At 39.3% G+C, this 15047-nt stretch overlaps 5 protein-coding genes across 5 annotated transcripts; 3 read left to right on the top strand and 2 right to left on the bottom strand.

Moving 5' to 3' along the window:
* Positions 1-460: 460 nt before the first annotated feature.
* Positions 461-2952, bottom strand: BATDEDRAFT_34547 (uncharacterized protein; the record flags this gene model as incomplete). Its single annotated transcript, XM_006677334.1, has 5 exons — positions 461-729; positions 795-1242; positions 1344-1502; positions 1611-2477; positions 2818-2952. 5 exons carry the CDS (start codon positions 2950-2952, stop codon positions 461-463), a joined length of 1878 nt encoding a protein of 625 aa, XP_006677397.1.
* A 495-nt stretch (positions 2953-3447) lies between these two features.
* On the bottom strand, positions 3448-4791 carry BATDEDRAFT_2792 (DNA primase subunit PRI2; the record flags this gene model as incomplete). Its single annotated transcript, XM_006677033.1, has 2 exons — positions 3448-4249; positions 4352-4791. Coding segments are annotated over 2 exons (1242 nt in total), but the record flags the coding sequence as incomplete, so codon positions are not given.
* Positions 4792-6402: 1611 nt separating this feature from the next.
* Positions 6403-9150, top strand: BATDEDRAFT_23310 (uncharacterized protein; the record flags this gene model as incomplete). Its single annotated transcript, XM_006677190.1, has 2 exons — positions 6403-6469; positions 6566-9150. The coding sequence occupies 2 exons, from the start codon at positions 6403-6405 to the stop codon at positions 9148-9150; spliced, it is 2652 nt and encodes an 883-aa protein (XP_006677253.1).
* Positions 9151-11957: 2807 nt separating this feature from the next.
* BATDEDRAFT_31448 (uncharacterized protein) lies at positions 11958-12691 on the top strand (the record flags this gene model as incomplete). The annotated part of the gene is made up of 1 exon (XM_006677318.1): positions 11958-12691. A coding segment is annotated over exon 1 (268 nt), but the record flags the coding sequence as incomplete, so codon positions are not given.
* Positions 12692-12716: 25 nt separating this feature from the next.
* BATDEDRAFT_23309 (uncharacterized protein) lies at positions 12717-14053 on the top strand (the record flags this gene model as incomplete). Its single annotated transcript, XM_006677189.1, has 3 exons — positions 12717-13003; positions 13091-13319; positions 13850-14053. 3 exons carry the CDS (start codon positions 12717-12719, stop codon positions 14051-14053), a joined length of 720 nt encoding a protein of 239 aa, XP_006677252.1.
* Between the last annotated feature and the right edge of the window lie 994 nt (positions 14054-15047).

Genomic DNA, 15047 nt, shown 5'->3' with positions numbered 1-15047 from the left:
TCAATGATTTACAGTGTCACTTGTGATATCTATTGAAGCTCCTCCATGAACAGCTGCAGTTGTAGAAGTGCCAGACCCAAGTCTCGCCTTTTCAGCTTCACTCATTGTCGTGAAAGTCGAATCACATCAAATATTGTCCATGCAAACCAAAATGTGAGTTCAAGTCACGTGTGATGAGTTTGCAACTCACAAAATTAAACTATTTCAGTCAAATCATGTTGCAGATTCTACCATCAGACATGCAGTCTCGGAAAATTAGCAGAAAACAATTTATTTCTTGATAAAGCAAAACTAGCCAAAAATGGATCATCAAAATCGATTGAAATCTCAAAGTAAGCCGATCATTCACACGAGGGAGTTGATGTTGCCGTTAGTAGTGATTCAAAATCTGTAGAGTTTAATTCCAATTGCTCCTATAATCAACCCAATCCAATAGTAGTTAGTTTAACCTATGCGTTTTTCAATAAAAAAGCAACATGAACCGTCTTGCCTGAGTATCAACAGCACACATATCGCATATTTTGGTTTCAACCCCATGTGGATGGTATTCTAGTGTTGCAATGGACAACCTCATGTGCTTGCTCACATGCTCGGCACAGTATATATTGCCACATTTTCTGCAATGGTGTCGACGAACAAATACTCCAAACTTTTTTGTACAGGTTGGATCATGGCACTCGACAGCATCCTTGTCCTCTATCCAGTGATCACGATTGAGGCTATGGATATCTACTCACAAAAGCATATTTTGGTAAATAGCCGAGATTGGATCATGGTAGAAACAGACGACTTACCAGGTCCAGTTACCAAGAGTCTGGTGTAAAAAAGACTCAACGAGTGTGAGAACCCATATTGTACCTGCGATTCCATTTTGCGGATAATCGAGTCTTTGCTTTCCAATGCGGCATCTTGCTGCTTGCCGATACTGATTGCTCGCTCAACTGTGTCTTTTATTTCATCCATTTCTGCTCGTTGAGTCGACAACATCTGTTCAGAAGACGTCAACATGCGCTGATACTCTTGTATACGAGCTACATGATTACGAATATCAATCTCTTTTTCAGAAAGAACAGTAGCATATTGTTTTAGTTGAACTCCATTATCCTCCAGCTGTTGTTGTAATATAGCGTATTGCTGAGTCACGGTTTCCAGTTGCTTTTCTAAAGCCTTGGATCGAGTAAGGACGCTCATGTACATTTTGTTGGATTCCAAAGAGTCTTGTTGAGGATTGATCTCTTTAGTCTGAAATGCAAGTGTTAAAAAAGAGTTTGTAACGGATCGTTCACACTGTTGTGAACACAAACTTGGATGCGCGTCATCACAAACACAAAACAGCTACTTACAGCATGAACAAATTCGTTTTGCATATCGGTCAATTGCTGCACTTGAGCAGTGAGACCAGCAGTGGTCTCGTCAGCCAGATGAATGCATTTCAGCAATTGATCCTTTTCCAATCTTAGCTGGCCTATGGATTGTTTTCCAGCAATGTTCAAGGCAGTGGCCTAACACGGTTGATTTTGTGATCAGCAACATGACACAAATTAATGCAGTGGTCAGTCAAGTTTCAATGAAATCACAGCTACTCTTAAAATCTAGTACACAAGTATTACCTCTGCATTTGCAGCTTCGAGTTTCATCTGATGACCTTTTTTCAGTAATCGTAATTTGTTGAGCAGCAACTGATTGCCATCAAAGGTAACTTTACGAGCAGTTGCCAGATACACTCCAACATTGGGATCCTCTGAATGAGGAATAGTGGATGGCTGTGTGTTTGGTAACTCTGCCGTCGCAATGCTATTCATGGTGGGCAGTGGTGGAAGTAAACTGTCCGTGGAAGCGACATCCGTACAAAGCGACCCACTTGTGCGAGTATGCTTGGCAATGATCTCCAAAGCAAGATCCAGTAACGGAAGTCCCTGTAAAGAATCCTGGTCCACACTATTCTCCTTTTGATCAAGTTCCTTGTCAGCAGCAGTTGAAGTAGTAGAAAGCGAACAGGCAAGTCTTGATATCAATTGCTGTAATTCAAAATGTTCCATTGCCGATTGTCGGACAAACAGCAATAGCTGATGCTGAGGATGACCAACAGGAATTGTATCGGCCAATGCATCAAATAGTCTGTTTGTTGCAGCCTCTTGTTTCTGCTGCACAATGGACCGCAATTGCAGCTGATGAAGCGTATCCGCAGCCAGCATCTCGTTGCTCTTGTCGGAATGACAAGAGACTGCAGCATCGAGACTAACGTTGTGAGTATCGACTGCTGCTTGAAGTTGGCTTCGGAGTGCCTTGACTAGTCGCTCCAACACCATATTCCGTTTCTCGCTAGTCTCAAATGTGCTGGCCATATCTGTAGTAACAACTTGTTTAACTACATCTGCATTAGCAGTCGGAGTCGAGTTTTTGTTCCTCTTTCGAGCAGTTTTGCTGGTAGTCTTGGGCTGAAGGGTGGATTTAGGAATGGTCTCTGTTCCCATCATCTTGATAAAACAGATTAGGAGTGTTTAGCGAGAGTAGAAGGTGTAGTTGGCTTTTGCTGATAACCCGAGTTGAAGCGGATGAATCTAGAAAAGAAAATCGTAATTATTCCCATCTATTGCTTGTTAACTATTCAAAGAAATATGTGTGCTGAATACACTTTTACTCTTTGTAATCGTCGGTTGCTACTGAGATTGGTCTGTAGTGCAGGTCGTATCGTGTTTATTCCAATCTTAATTAGCATCGTCACAGATCCACACTTGGTCATAACCCTGGTTCACACCCAGTGAAATGAAAAATGGTCATCAATATGTGTCATGTATTTGGCATAATATTACATACAATCCATTTAACCATACAAAAGTGTGGTTGGGTTCTTGCTTCGGTAGTTGCAACAACCTCAATCTGTACGCATGTCTGTTTGCAGATCGATGAAAAGGTTTCAAAAGAAACAGATTTACGTTGGCGAGTATTCATGAGTTGCACAGTGTACAATCTGATTGATTCTGTTTTTGTCGAGTAAAGTTGAGATCTATAGCATTTTCTTGTGATCGCGTTCGTATAATTGTTTCTCGATAATACAAGTCACGCTAACCTAAAACAATTGTGTATTTTCACAAACCAAAAGCTCTCGTTTCCAAAATGCAGTCTACTTGATGCTATCAAAATGTGTATTAAACATGATGAAAATAGAGTCTTTTACAACTAAAAAATATATTTCTCGTTTTCATGCCCATTGGCACATTTTTATCGTTCAATGTTCATTGCGTTTCCTGTCAAAGAATGTTCCATCTTCCCCTTGGTATCTGCATCCTTGGTTCTGCCAATAGATGCAATACTCAAGTCAAACCATTGATTGGGATGCTCGATTGGTTCAATCAATCCCATTGAGTTCATAGCCCCAACAAGTTCAGCTTCATCATTCCCATCCTTTTTCTTGTTTCGATTTTGGACTGCACTCACTGCAGCATGAACGTGTCCTCTCGTCAGTTCAAATAACTTTGTGCACGCAATCTGATAATGTCCATTTTTGGCAGTTTGCAACACTTCTTGAGCGTTGGCTCCATCCACTTTCAACCGCTGCATCATAGTCCCCAAGCTTTCTTGCGAAAAGTGTCGGAATGGACATCCATGAGCATCTCCAGCTCCAGGCTGAGCCCCTGTAATAATTTTGACACACGAGTATGGGGTATAATTCGTACGCTTACCCTCCTGTCCATAATTGTATCGCACATTGTATAGATAACCTTTTTTACTAAATTCATCATCCGACATACGATGAAAGGATTTGCGCCAAAAGATGAGTGCTTCTCCCAACGAGAGGCCAATGCCTTTGAGAAACAGGCCAAGTTGCAATCGTCCTTGATGCTTGAGATGAGAAGTTTGTTTAAGTGAAGAGTGCAGAGATTGCATACAGGGTGGAAAGTGCACCGCCAACCCATCGATATCTTCGTGACCGACATCTTTGGAAACTTTTCCGCTCGGTGTATACTCATTACTCAAGTATTGTTTGGCAAGCGAATTGAGGATAGGCACAAGACGATCATCTTCATCCAGCCGAGGTAATGCTTTTGCCGCAGCAATCAAATGAGCGGTAAGTTGGTCCTTGAATGCATTCACAACAAGTACCGATCGTTCGTGCTCTGGAACATATGCCATTCCTTGAATCAGCAATACAGATCGTTTTCCAACAAGCTCGCACACTTGCTCAAAAGAAACTCTGTAGAATGTGAGCGAACGAATGGTATCTATATCTGCAAGCTGGGCTTGCATGCTAGCATTATGGGGACCTGTGTACGTAGCTCGTAGATCCATGACAAGTTTTTGAACGGCTTCTTGCTTGGTGATATGGCCTGCACTTGTCTCCATTCGTAACTTGCACATATCTTCAAATGACACTGCAGTAAAATCCAGATTTGAAAGATGAATAAATGCATCCCTGTCTACTTGCTGCTCAATGCCAAACCTATATTTGAACAATGCCATTTCTTGTTTGATGAACCATTGGCGTAGATCTTCTGTGCGACAATAAGCCATACGCAAAATAAAATGACTGATATGATCTTTTCGGCGCTGTTCATAAAGAACTGATGGTCCCACTGTATTGAGTAGAGTGTTGCGCTTAAGATCGAGATGGGACGTAAGCACAGGGTCAATGTATTTGACAGCAGCGACATCACCAATGTGTTTAAAGCGCAAATGAGCGGTTTCAATTGCTCGTAAGACTCTCAGACGGTCCAAAGCATAGGTTTCAAATTCATAAAGAGAAAGCTCGTCTTTGGGAGGAGTGGAGTACATGTTGAGAGTGAATGGATAAAGAGAGGCCAAGCGGGGATCCACTTTGGCTACAGTCGAGAGACTGGAAATGGAGACTGCATGATCGTGTGCTGCATCTGTACGAGTAGGATGAGATGAATTGTTTCTTCCTGTTATACCACCAGTAGATCTTCCCTGCTTGAGCATATGCGATTCGTTGATGGTTGGTCAAAGTGTTAAAATTTAATTGTCTTCAAATTCGGACATGTCATGTGACCATTTGAAAGCTTCTCGGCGGTCATGGGTTCATCTCTGACTAGATGTCGGATCTTGTTTAGCATGTTTACAGTATTATTACTCAGTAGAATAGACTGTGTACAACAACAGAGTATAAAAGTTGTTTCAGTCGATAGTAATCCAGTGTTATACAGCATATATGATTATTCATGAATGTTGACATGACTCAAGAGTATGGTGTCCATGACATTGGTAATGCAATCAAAGATACGATAGCTATTCAGGTTTAGGAGTAGCTGATCAAGCCATGCATAGTGTAGATCTTGATGCTGCATAATCATTTAAAATGGAATCTTTTTAAGCTGTATTCGACACTTGGATTTATGCTGTGTCCAGTTATGATCTGAGCATTGGCTGCCTTATACTTGCCAATTTGAAACAACCGGGAATCAAACTCAAACTGTTCAACATATTGCGCAAAGGAAACCTAATACATGCCAGACAGTTTGTGGATCCATTTTACTTTCGAGTCAATACATGTTATACAATGGCTGTTTTAAACACCATTATTGCCATCCAAACACATTGCTCACAAACAGCAAATCAATCGTATGATAGCCCTGACCAAACAGAACTCATAGGGTTGACACTCATCAACCCAAAATAACAGATATGATCAAGCAACCAGTTCAAAAAATACAGATCAAGCGGCAGAATCGAGCAAGATACTTGACAACCATTTACTAAAAAGCAAATTATGATGATTGGATAGTGTATGGATAAATACAGCACATTTTGTTACGTTCAATTATTCGACATAGCTGGCATATAACATACACAGCCATGGTGGTATACAAGCAATCCATTAGCATGCAAGCTGTGCAATTGCAATGGTTGAAATGCTGAACAGACCTATGTAAGCACCACACGCCAGACCCAAGACTGAATGAGCATAAATATTGGCAATGCTGCAGCTGACAAGCGACTATCTATTGACAAGCCAATATGTTCTGTATATTTGATACATGGACTGGCATAATTGACAAATGTCAATACACCATTAATCATCATATTGATTGAACTGGATTCACAGTAGTTTGAGTTGGATGTTGTGTTGGATAGTAAAATACAATTGATATGGCATGTGTGATAATATGGATAAATTGGTTAATCTACAAATTCGTTGCTTTATTTGTTCTAAATATATACCTCGATTTCGTTATCTTGCTCGATATCAAGCATTTTAATAAAAGCAAAGCATAGCATATGGATGCAAGAATATCAAGCATTAGTATTGCCAGTCAAGACCATCAAGGTATAAAAATGAGTCGTCAGCCACTATCAAACATCATCAGACTGCTACAAATCAACAACTCAATCCGTATAGTATTGATACGCTTGCGAAATACATTTCAATAGTATAGTGCAGCCAGGATGAAATTTTCACTACTAGCCATTGCTTCTGTTGCGTTCGTTGTCAATGCTCAAGGAAATAAATCTGGTATGCAAATCTGTTGATCAGTCTATTTTATGTTGGGTTTATCAATGTTTGGATTGTGCAATCGTTCAAAACTGTACTAATTGACGTACATTATAGAATCCATGCCTAAATGGGCCTTTATCAAGGAACACCGTGACGCTGGCAGATTTGTTTTTATGCCATACACTGACGAACAACGAAACGTCGTGCTGACCAATGTTGAAAATGGTTTGAAATTGTGGCCCAACTATGAATCTAAAATCAAACACTATGGTGAGCGTGCCGATCCCTTCCCGATCATCAAGAAACTGCGTGCAAAACTGGATGCATCCAATCTTACTGATACTGAGATGCAGACTGAACTCTTGAGTGCGTTTATTCGCATGCGTGACTATCATACTCGTTTTGAGCCATCTGGACCATATTCTTGTTTCCGTGCCACAACTGGTCTTTTTTTCAGATTTATCGAGGGCGATGCAGATATGGTCAAGAAACCAACTGTTGTTTTTCAAACTCACACCGGCGATAAAAGTCTGCGTGCTTTTTTTGGAAAGGACTATGACCAAATCAAAGTTGGCGACGAATTACTTCTTGTTGATGGTATGACGTTTGTTGACTATCGGAACTTGAACCAGGACAAAACACGTGGATCTAATGATTATGGTGGTCAGCATGGTGCTCTTAAGTACATGACGTCTCGTCCTGGTTCCTTTACTCTTTTGCCAGAAACTGATACAATCAAATATCGGCTCAAATCAAAAGATACTGGAAAAGTGTACGACATTGAAGCTCCGTGGGTGGTTTATTTTGATTCGTCATGCTGGAACATTACTAGCCAATTGTATGCCAAAATTTCTGGAAAAACTCTACCTGGAACACCTCAGCCTGCCGACACGAACAGTATAATTGACACTGATGCACCTGATACCGGAGTCAAACGTCAGTTGAAGACTTGGGAAGAAGTCAAGACTCCATCAATGATATCCGAGCATGACCATAAAGAGCAAAAGACTGGTCAAATTTTACTTGAACAGCCATCACAAAACCATACTTTCAAGTACCAAAACGCCAGCGTGTCTACCATCAGCTGGGCAATCTGGAAACCCGAGTCCAAGAATCTTGGTATTATTAAATTGGACAGTTTTATGCCAACAAACCTTAAAACTGGTGCACCAGCAGATACAGAGGCTGTTCGTGAAATCCATAAACTTCTGAGCACTGTACTTAAAGACACCAATGCTGTTATATTTGATCTTCGTGCAAACTCAGGTGGTAGTGGCGATCTTGCCAATGCCATTCCACAACTTTTCAAACCTGATTTTCAACCGATGCCAATGAGATACTTGATGAGTTCTGTCGCATACAATACTCTGGTTAATGGCACGTACTTTGTTGACACTTCTGGTCCAGCATGGTACAAGACTCCACCTGGTAGCAAGTATTCTGTGAATTGTAACAGAACTTCGTATAATCAGTCAAACTTGTATGGCCAAGCCTATCTCAAACCTGTTGGTATATTCACTGATGCTGTATGCTACTCAGCATGCGATCTGTTTTCAGCGTCTATTCAGTCGTCCGAAACTGGCCATGTTTTTGGTGAAGATGGAACGACTGGAGGTGGTGGTGCTGACATGTCTTCGCTTGATCCAGAACTTCTTTTGCTCAATCCCATCGATTTTAAGCCAATGCCGTATTACCAAGAACTGTTCGACGAAACAGCTGGTCGAAGCTATGCCAACATTCTTACAGTCGGAGTTGGACAGATTGTACGTAATGGAAAACAAAAAGGTCAACTGGTTGAAGATACCGGTGCCATAACTGAATACATTGTACGACCCCGTTTGACGGATATACTGCCTGGATCCACTGAAAATTCTCAATTTGACCGTATTGCCGATCAGCTTAAAACATTGGGTGTCAGAACTGGACTGAACAATCTTCACTTTGTTTCTGAACTTACCAACTATAACACCACTAGCAGCGATGTAACCATTGATGTAGAAGTTCAAGGAATCAATCAACTGTCGGTTGTTGATGACACTGGCAAATCACTTTCAGTTGCCAAGTTTAAAAGCAACATAAAAAGTCAACACTCGTTCAAACTGGCATCTGTAATCAACGATCTTGGTAATACTCGGGTCAGTATCATTGGCCAAAACAACGGCAAACAGGTTCTCAAAACGTACAAGCACATCAGTCGCACTCCAAAACAACAAGACCATTTTAAACTTGAACATGGTGTCAAATGGGTGTTTAATGGTACCAGTAAATCGGTTGGAGTATACAACTCACCATTTACCAAAAAGTCACAAGGATGGAACTCGGTCAATGGTAAATGGGTTATTGGCGACGGAGTACAATACAGTCCTGAAATAGAGACTGAGATCCGATCATACTATACTGCACCAGTTGGATCCAACATCACCACTAAAATTGATGTCACGCTTGAATCACAACTTTATAGCGACTTTTTAGGACTGTATGTCACAGATGCGGATGGCAATGTGGAATCGCTTTTGAGTACGCTTGATTCGGATGGTAATATACTTACAAATAGTATTTCTGGATCCGAAGCAATTGTGAAAAAGTTCCCAGTGACAACCAAGACGGAACAGTTTTTTGTTAGTCTCATTTTCAAGTCAGATCTTGCTATACAGATAAAAGGAGCAACAATCAATTCTTGGAGTGTTACCATGAATTGAAATGGGTTGTAAATGTTTCTGAATGTATGATTAATTGCACCATCAGATCATGTTTGAATAAATACAATGTTTGCATAACTATCTTGTACATTATTGTTTAAATTTATTTCAATCAACACATGTAAACTTTTTATTTAGTCGAGTGAAATATGCAAGTTTCAAACCATTTTTTAAATTGAACTGGTTTTGTCATGGATGGAATATTGCAAGTGTTTTTAAACTTGTCAGGTTTTTGTATTTTTTGGTGTTTTAGACATTGGAATGAAAGTTGATATTGAGTATTTACCATACCAATCAGAGTTGTCATGGTTGTTTAATGAAACTTGGTACAGATCTGGATAAAACCGCATTTAAACCTGCATTTTCAATGGTCTGATGCGACATGAGATCATTCGAATTGATAATGGTCATTGCACTATTGTCTTGTTCTTGTTCTTGGACTCTTTCACTGGTTTTTTAGCTTTCATAGCCGGTCTCGAGTTGATTACTTGATTCGCATTTGGTTGATGATTTCAACTGGTATTTAAAACTATGGTTTGATTGGCAGCATCAAAGCAGTTGAGCCAAACATGTGGACTGCAATGGATGAGTTTGGTGATCGTATAATATATGGTTATACCAAATAATGAATATATTATGCAAGACTTTCTAGCACAATATTGTATATTCATCAATCTGGTAGAAACAACTTACTAGTCCAAATCAAATATTGGATGCATCAACAGCATACTACTATGTAGTACTTGCAAACCACCAACTCACAATCAACTTTCGGATGCGAATATGTTTGGCAGTCATTCTAGTAATGATCATGTATGCACTGGATCTGGTTAGTGATTGGTGATGACTTGACCTGCATACACAGTCAACAATCAACAACTGTGTGCTACACATATTGAATGCATGCAAATCCACAACTGTCAACTCCTTGTTGTTGAGATGGGTTCAGATCGCCATCAGCTCACTCACTCGTTGCACCGATGCGATTGCATGATCAACCTGACACCAACCAAACCACATTCAAATGCATATGTTCCAGTCATGTGCATTGTATATCGATTGTCAACTCCAACACATTCCACCATGATTATGGTCACATCACACCATGCTGATGTATGTCGATCGGTATCACATTGCAACCAGTTATCATCCAATGACTGCAATGCAATACCGTGCATGTATTGTGACTGATACGCTGTACACCATCAGCAAGTGTGCAACTGTCACTCGATATATCGAGTCTGATATGCAACAACATGCTGTGTTTACCGTGATCAGGTTTTTGATCAATCTCGGACTCATGATGCATGATTTGACATGTTGGATCGTGTGAATGTGTCATGGACTGCAATTTAGTTGCATACACACATATGTTTGACATTGACCGATGCATACTGTGCAATGACTGATCAGTGCAGGTGTGATTGCACACCTGGTGGTATTGTGCATTATGGTTGTTTGACAATGTATGAATGCTGGATTAGTCAGTTATATGCAACCCATTTGAATCGACCTATTGAACAAACACTCGATGTAACTGACAACAATGTGTATACATGGCTGTTGGATCAATCAAGTTTGTGCTGATATCGCCATACATGAGTTGGTCAACAAACTTGTAGCACTGCCAAAATACACTCGTATGGTTTGCTTGCATGATATAATCTTGTGGTTCAACACCCAAGTTTATTTTACAGTCGTATTCACGTAAAATCAAATATTTTTCTGTATTGATCTTGTAATGATTGTCTTGGAATAAACAATCGTTACATATTCATTGTTGTTGTTGTTGTTGGAAATGGATTATTTGTTTTATTGAAGCTACAAGTTGTTTGGTGTCTGGAATGGCTCAGCACACACAGTCATTCCAAACACCAAAGTAATTGTCAGCAGGGTTCAAGAATGGACAGTATGATGCTGTATAGTGTAGTTCCAAACCTCGCGCTGTTTGTTGAATAGTTGGTAAACCATGTCTAATTAGAGTTGTTTTGTGGAATGGAATGTTGTCTAGAATAAAGTGACCGTTTGGAACCGTTTGGGAATGTTGCATGTCATTGTTTAACAAGTTAATATTACAGCATTCACTGCTGCCTTGATCAATCTCCCAACATATTGATCGTCATATAAAACACACACTATTAGACTATAGTTTTGAACTGAAATGTTGTTTTTGGACTGTACTCTTTCACCTCTGTTTGTGTAGCCATACATTGTACAATCACCAAGTTTAAACCCAACTCGTCCATTGCAATCCAAATATTTGACTCTATTGTGCGAATGTTTTCAATACTTGACAAACTTTCTTGCCAATTCATCAGTCGCTTACAAGAGTGAGCTTTCTGTATGTGTTGTTCCATTTCAAGATGCTTGAAATAGTTGGCTGACAAATGTGTGCCTGGTAAAAGTCCATTCGAGCACTACCAACATCACTTTGTCCGAGTGTTGGTGACTTTACGAGGTTGTCACATATCCACTTTGCAATGGCTTGTTCGAGTCCAGAGTCTGATAAATACAAATCTACAGTGTAAAAAGTGTAAAGAGTGGAAACACTAAACACTTTGTCAAGTTCAGAATGTCTTGACTACAAACTGAAACCCAAGACTTGGCATGACAGAATCTCAAACAGCAGCAATGAAATGAGTAGTATAAAAAGAGCACCAAATAATACCGTTTTATTTAAAGTTTGTAGGAAAATTCATACAAATTTTGGCTCAATTTCAAATAATTTGAATAGTAAATATAGTTTTTCATATAAATTTGTTACATTTTGTCATTCGTATCTTTAGTTTTATTCCACAAAAATGACAAAACTTTAGGTGAAGCTCAAGCCAAACAATGCTGTCAAAGTCTCTACTGAAGACTGCACAAATGTTTATCCGTTTATCAAGGAAGTAAAAAAGGAGTTGTCACCCGACTTGGCTCTTATGACGCTGCTCGCCTTTCGCTCTCACTGACTGATGGTGGTGAAACTTTGTAGCCATACGACCCAGTCCCAGCTCAAAATACTGGAGAGCATCCGCTCTTCATCACCATTACAGGAGTTTCTGCTGCTTCCCCAACTCAACTTGTCCCATCATCTACAATAACACAAGTGGAAGTTTTACTGCCACTCCTGATATTGTACTTGCCATCAGAGAATTGACGCTCGAAATCAGAGAAAATAACAGGCTTCAGAAAAAAAGGCAAAGGACGACTTTAGCTTGTCGAAACCCAAGAGCTATGAATCTGACAACCATGATATTTGTTTCAAGTGCTTGATTCATTATGAAATGATACCTCCAGCATCTACGACCCTCCCTCAAGATGCATGCTGTCATATGCTTGGAGTAAAAGTTCCTTTAAAGTACCTCAATTGCTCTCATCTATTCCAAAAGCATTGGCATCGACATGTGCGTGACTTTGGATTGTCGAGTATCAATTCTGGAAAAAACATTCTGGTTCTGCTTAAAATTATGAAGAGGCATTTGACTCGGACCGCTTTGTTCTTCTCTTTGACAAGCAGTCAGGTTCGATTTGATGCAAAATCATTGACAATGAATTGAAAAGCAGGAAAACTCGACAAAGCCATGAAGGAAGAGTTCCCCAACTATCAGATTGGTGACGTTGATTTTAAAGACAAGACTTGTTTTAATGATTTTGATGGAGAACTTCATTTTTTAAATTCAGAACGTCCCTACATGCGCTGTTTATCATTTCATGCGTTGTTGGCTCGTGAACATGCTCTTGATTACGGATGGATTGACGAAAATGAATTGAAGGAATTGGATGGTGATGATATGTGGTCGGATGGATTCCTTGACGAAAAAACCAGGAAATTCATTGATGAGTGGCGGGTTGATGTTTGCAGTCAATCGTCTACTGATTAAGTTGAAATGATTACTTGAAATTAGATTACACAAGTATGTAGGATATAAAATTACACTCATGTTTTTTTATTTAGTATTCAAATTGACGATACTAGTAAAAAGAACCGTCACTGCAATCAACTCCAACGATCCATGATTCTTTTGGATTTGATATTTCATATCCTGTGTATATGCGATTGTGCTGTCAACTCATCAAACTGCGGTCAAGTCGATGATAAAGCAATGGTTGTCGACTTTTGTATCGAAAAACAGTCAAAAACTACATTAAAACAGACATTATGGACAGATTCTACAAAGGAAATGGTAAATTCCATTATTCTGGGTTGATGCAAATCGCAGTCAAAACAACAAACGCTGTAAACATGGATACGATGAACAAGTCGTTGTAGGAATGGAATGCAAGTTGCTGGAGAGTATTGAGCGAGCCGAATCGGAGATTGATGGATTGGTTTAAAATGGGGTAATGGACTGATATTTGAAACGATTTACAACGATATGTCCATGATCTTGAAGCAACAGTTGCAGTTCTAATGGAATATTTTGTTGGTAGCATTCATCTTTAAATGTAGGCATATTGGTATCCAGCAACAATGGAAAATGTGTAATATTACAACTGTAATGTCTGGACAACTGACTGTCTGAATAACAGTAACTATTTCCAGTGATGCTGATTTGTAAACACTCGAATTATTCAACAACACTCCATCAATGCATTTGCAAGAGTCATTGGACGTATCCGTTGTTTGAAAGTTGATTCTCATACATTCAGAAGTGGAAGTTATAAAGCTTATTTCTATGCAAACACGATCAATGTATTACTTTTTGTTGGATAGGCTGTATCATCTGTCATCAATTCAGACACACTTGTCAGTCCTGTTCCGTATACAATGAGTCACATATGGACACATATGGACACCAATGCAACAATCAATAATCAATTATCATTTGCAAGTCTGAATTGCCAACCAACAATCGTACTAATGGACCAACGGACCAATGCCAAATCACCTGCACATCAGACAGTTTATTGGACATGACTTGATTGTTCTTGAAAACTATTTGATGACTCGAGTAATCCAATCACACATTGCTGGCAATTAAATGTAACTATACAATGTGTCATGTATACATTGGATACTATCAGTTTATCAGTGACTATCTGGTGTTTGTTTATGCATGATTACTTGGACTACTATTTGCAATCAATGCAATCACTGGTGTCAATGACTGATAAAAATGAAACCAAACGATTGACCACATCAGATTATACACGTTCATTCTGGAATGTAACTTTGCATCGATATCGTAAATATCAACCAGAATCCGAGCCAAACGAGTCAAGCGAGTGTCGCAAGCTTGCATTCATTTGAAAATACTCAATATCAGGCTAAAGTTGCATGTGAAATGGTCATTTGTACAAGGTTAAACAACATCGACATTCACAATCAATGTGATGTTGGAACAGAGCTGCTATTTCCGAATTTAAAAGTCCAAATTGTACACATTGTTATCAAGTCTAATCCACACCCTTCATGTCATGTCATGTCATGCCATGCTTGATAGTTTCATACACTGCTGCAAGAGTTGTATTGTGTGTATTTCGAGTATTTCCATCACTCCATCACACTGTATTGGCTCAAACAACTCGAACAGATTGTCATAATCTGACATGATTCCAAAATAATTGCAATCGGTTATATTTGACATGATCGGATCATTGTAAACCATTTGATTTCAGTAATTCAAGATTAAACAAGCCAATGTTACTTTTTCCAAATTTGAATCAGCATGTTGTTGTAATATCGTCAATATTGTGAGCAACTCTGAGCAGACACTTGGACATTCAGTATCAAGTAATATTGGATACTTTCAAATATGTATCCAGTGATAAATAAGCGGTGATGTGTTTGAAATCAATTTACCATTACAAACCATTGTGTATTTGCCAATACACTTGATGGTATCAATGACCACTAATGGATTCAACTTGCATTCCGAATGAACCATCATGTGTTAACCCAATTGTTTAGT

Source organism: Batrachochytrium dendrobatidis (genome assembly GCF_000203795.2).
Source record: "Batrachochytrium dendrobatidis JAM81 unplaced genomic scaffold BATDEscaffold_3, whole genome shotgun sequence".
Taxonomy (NCBI): Eukaryota; Fungi; Chytridiomycota; class Chytridiomycetes; order Rhizophydiales; genus Batrachochytrium; species Batrachochytrium dendrobatidis.
The sequence above is the reverse complement of the archived record's forward strand: the minus strand, read 5'-3'. Positions and strand labels throughout refer to the sequence as shown.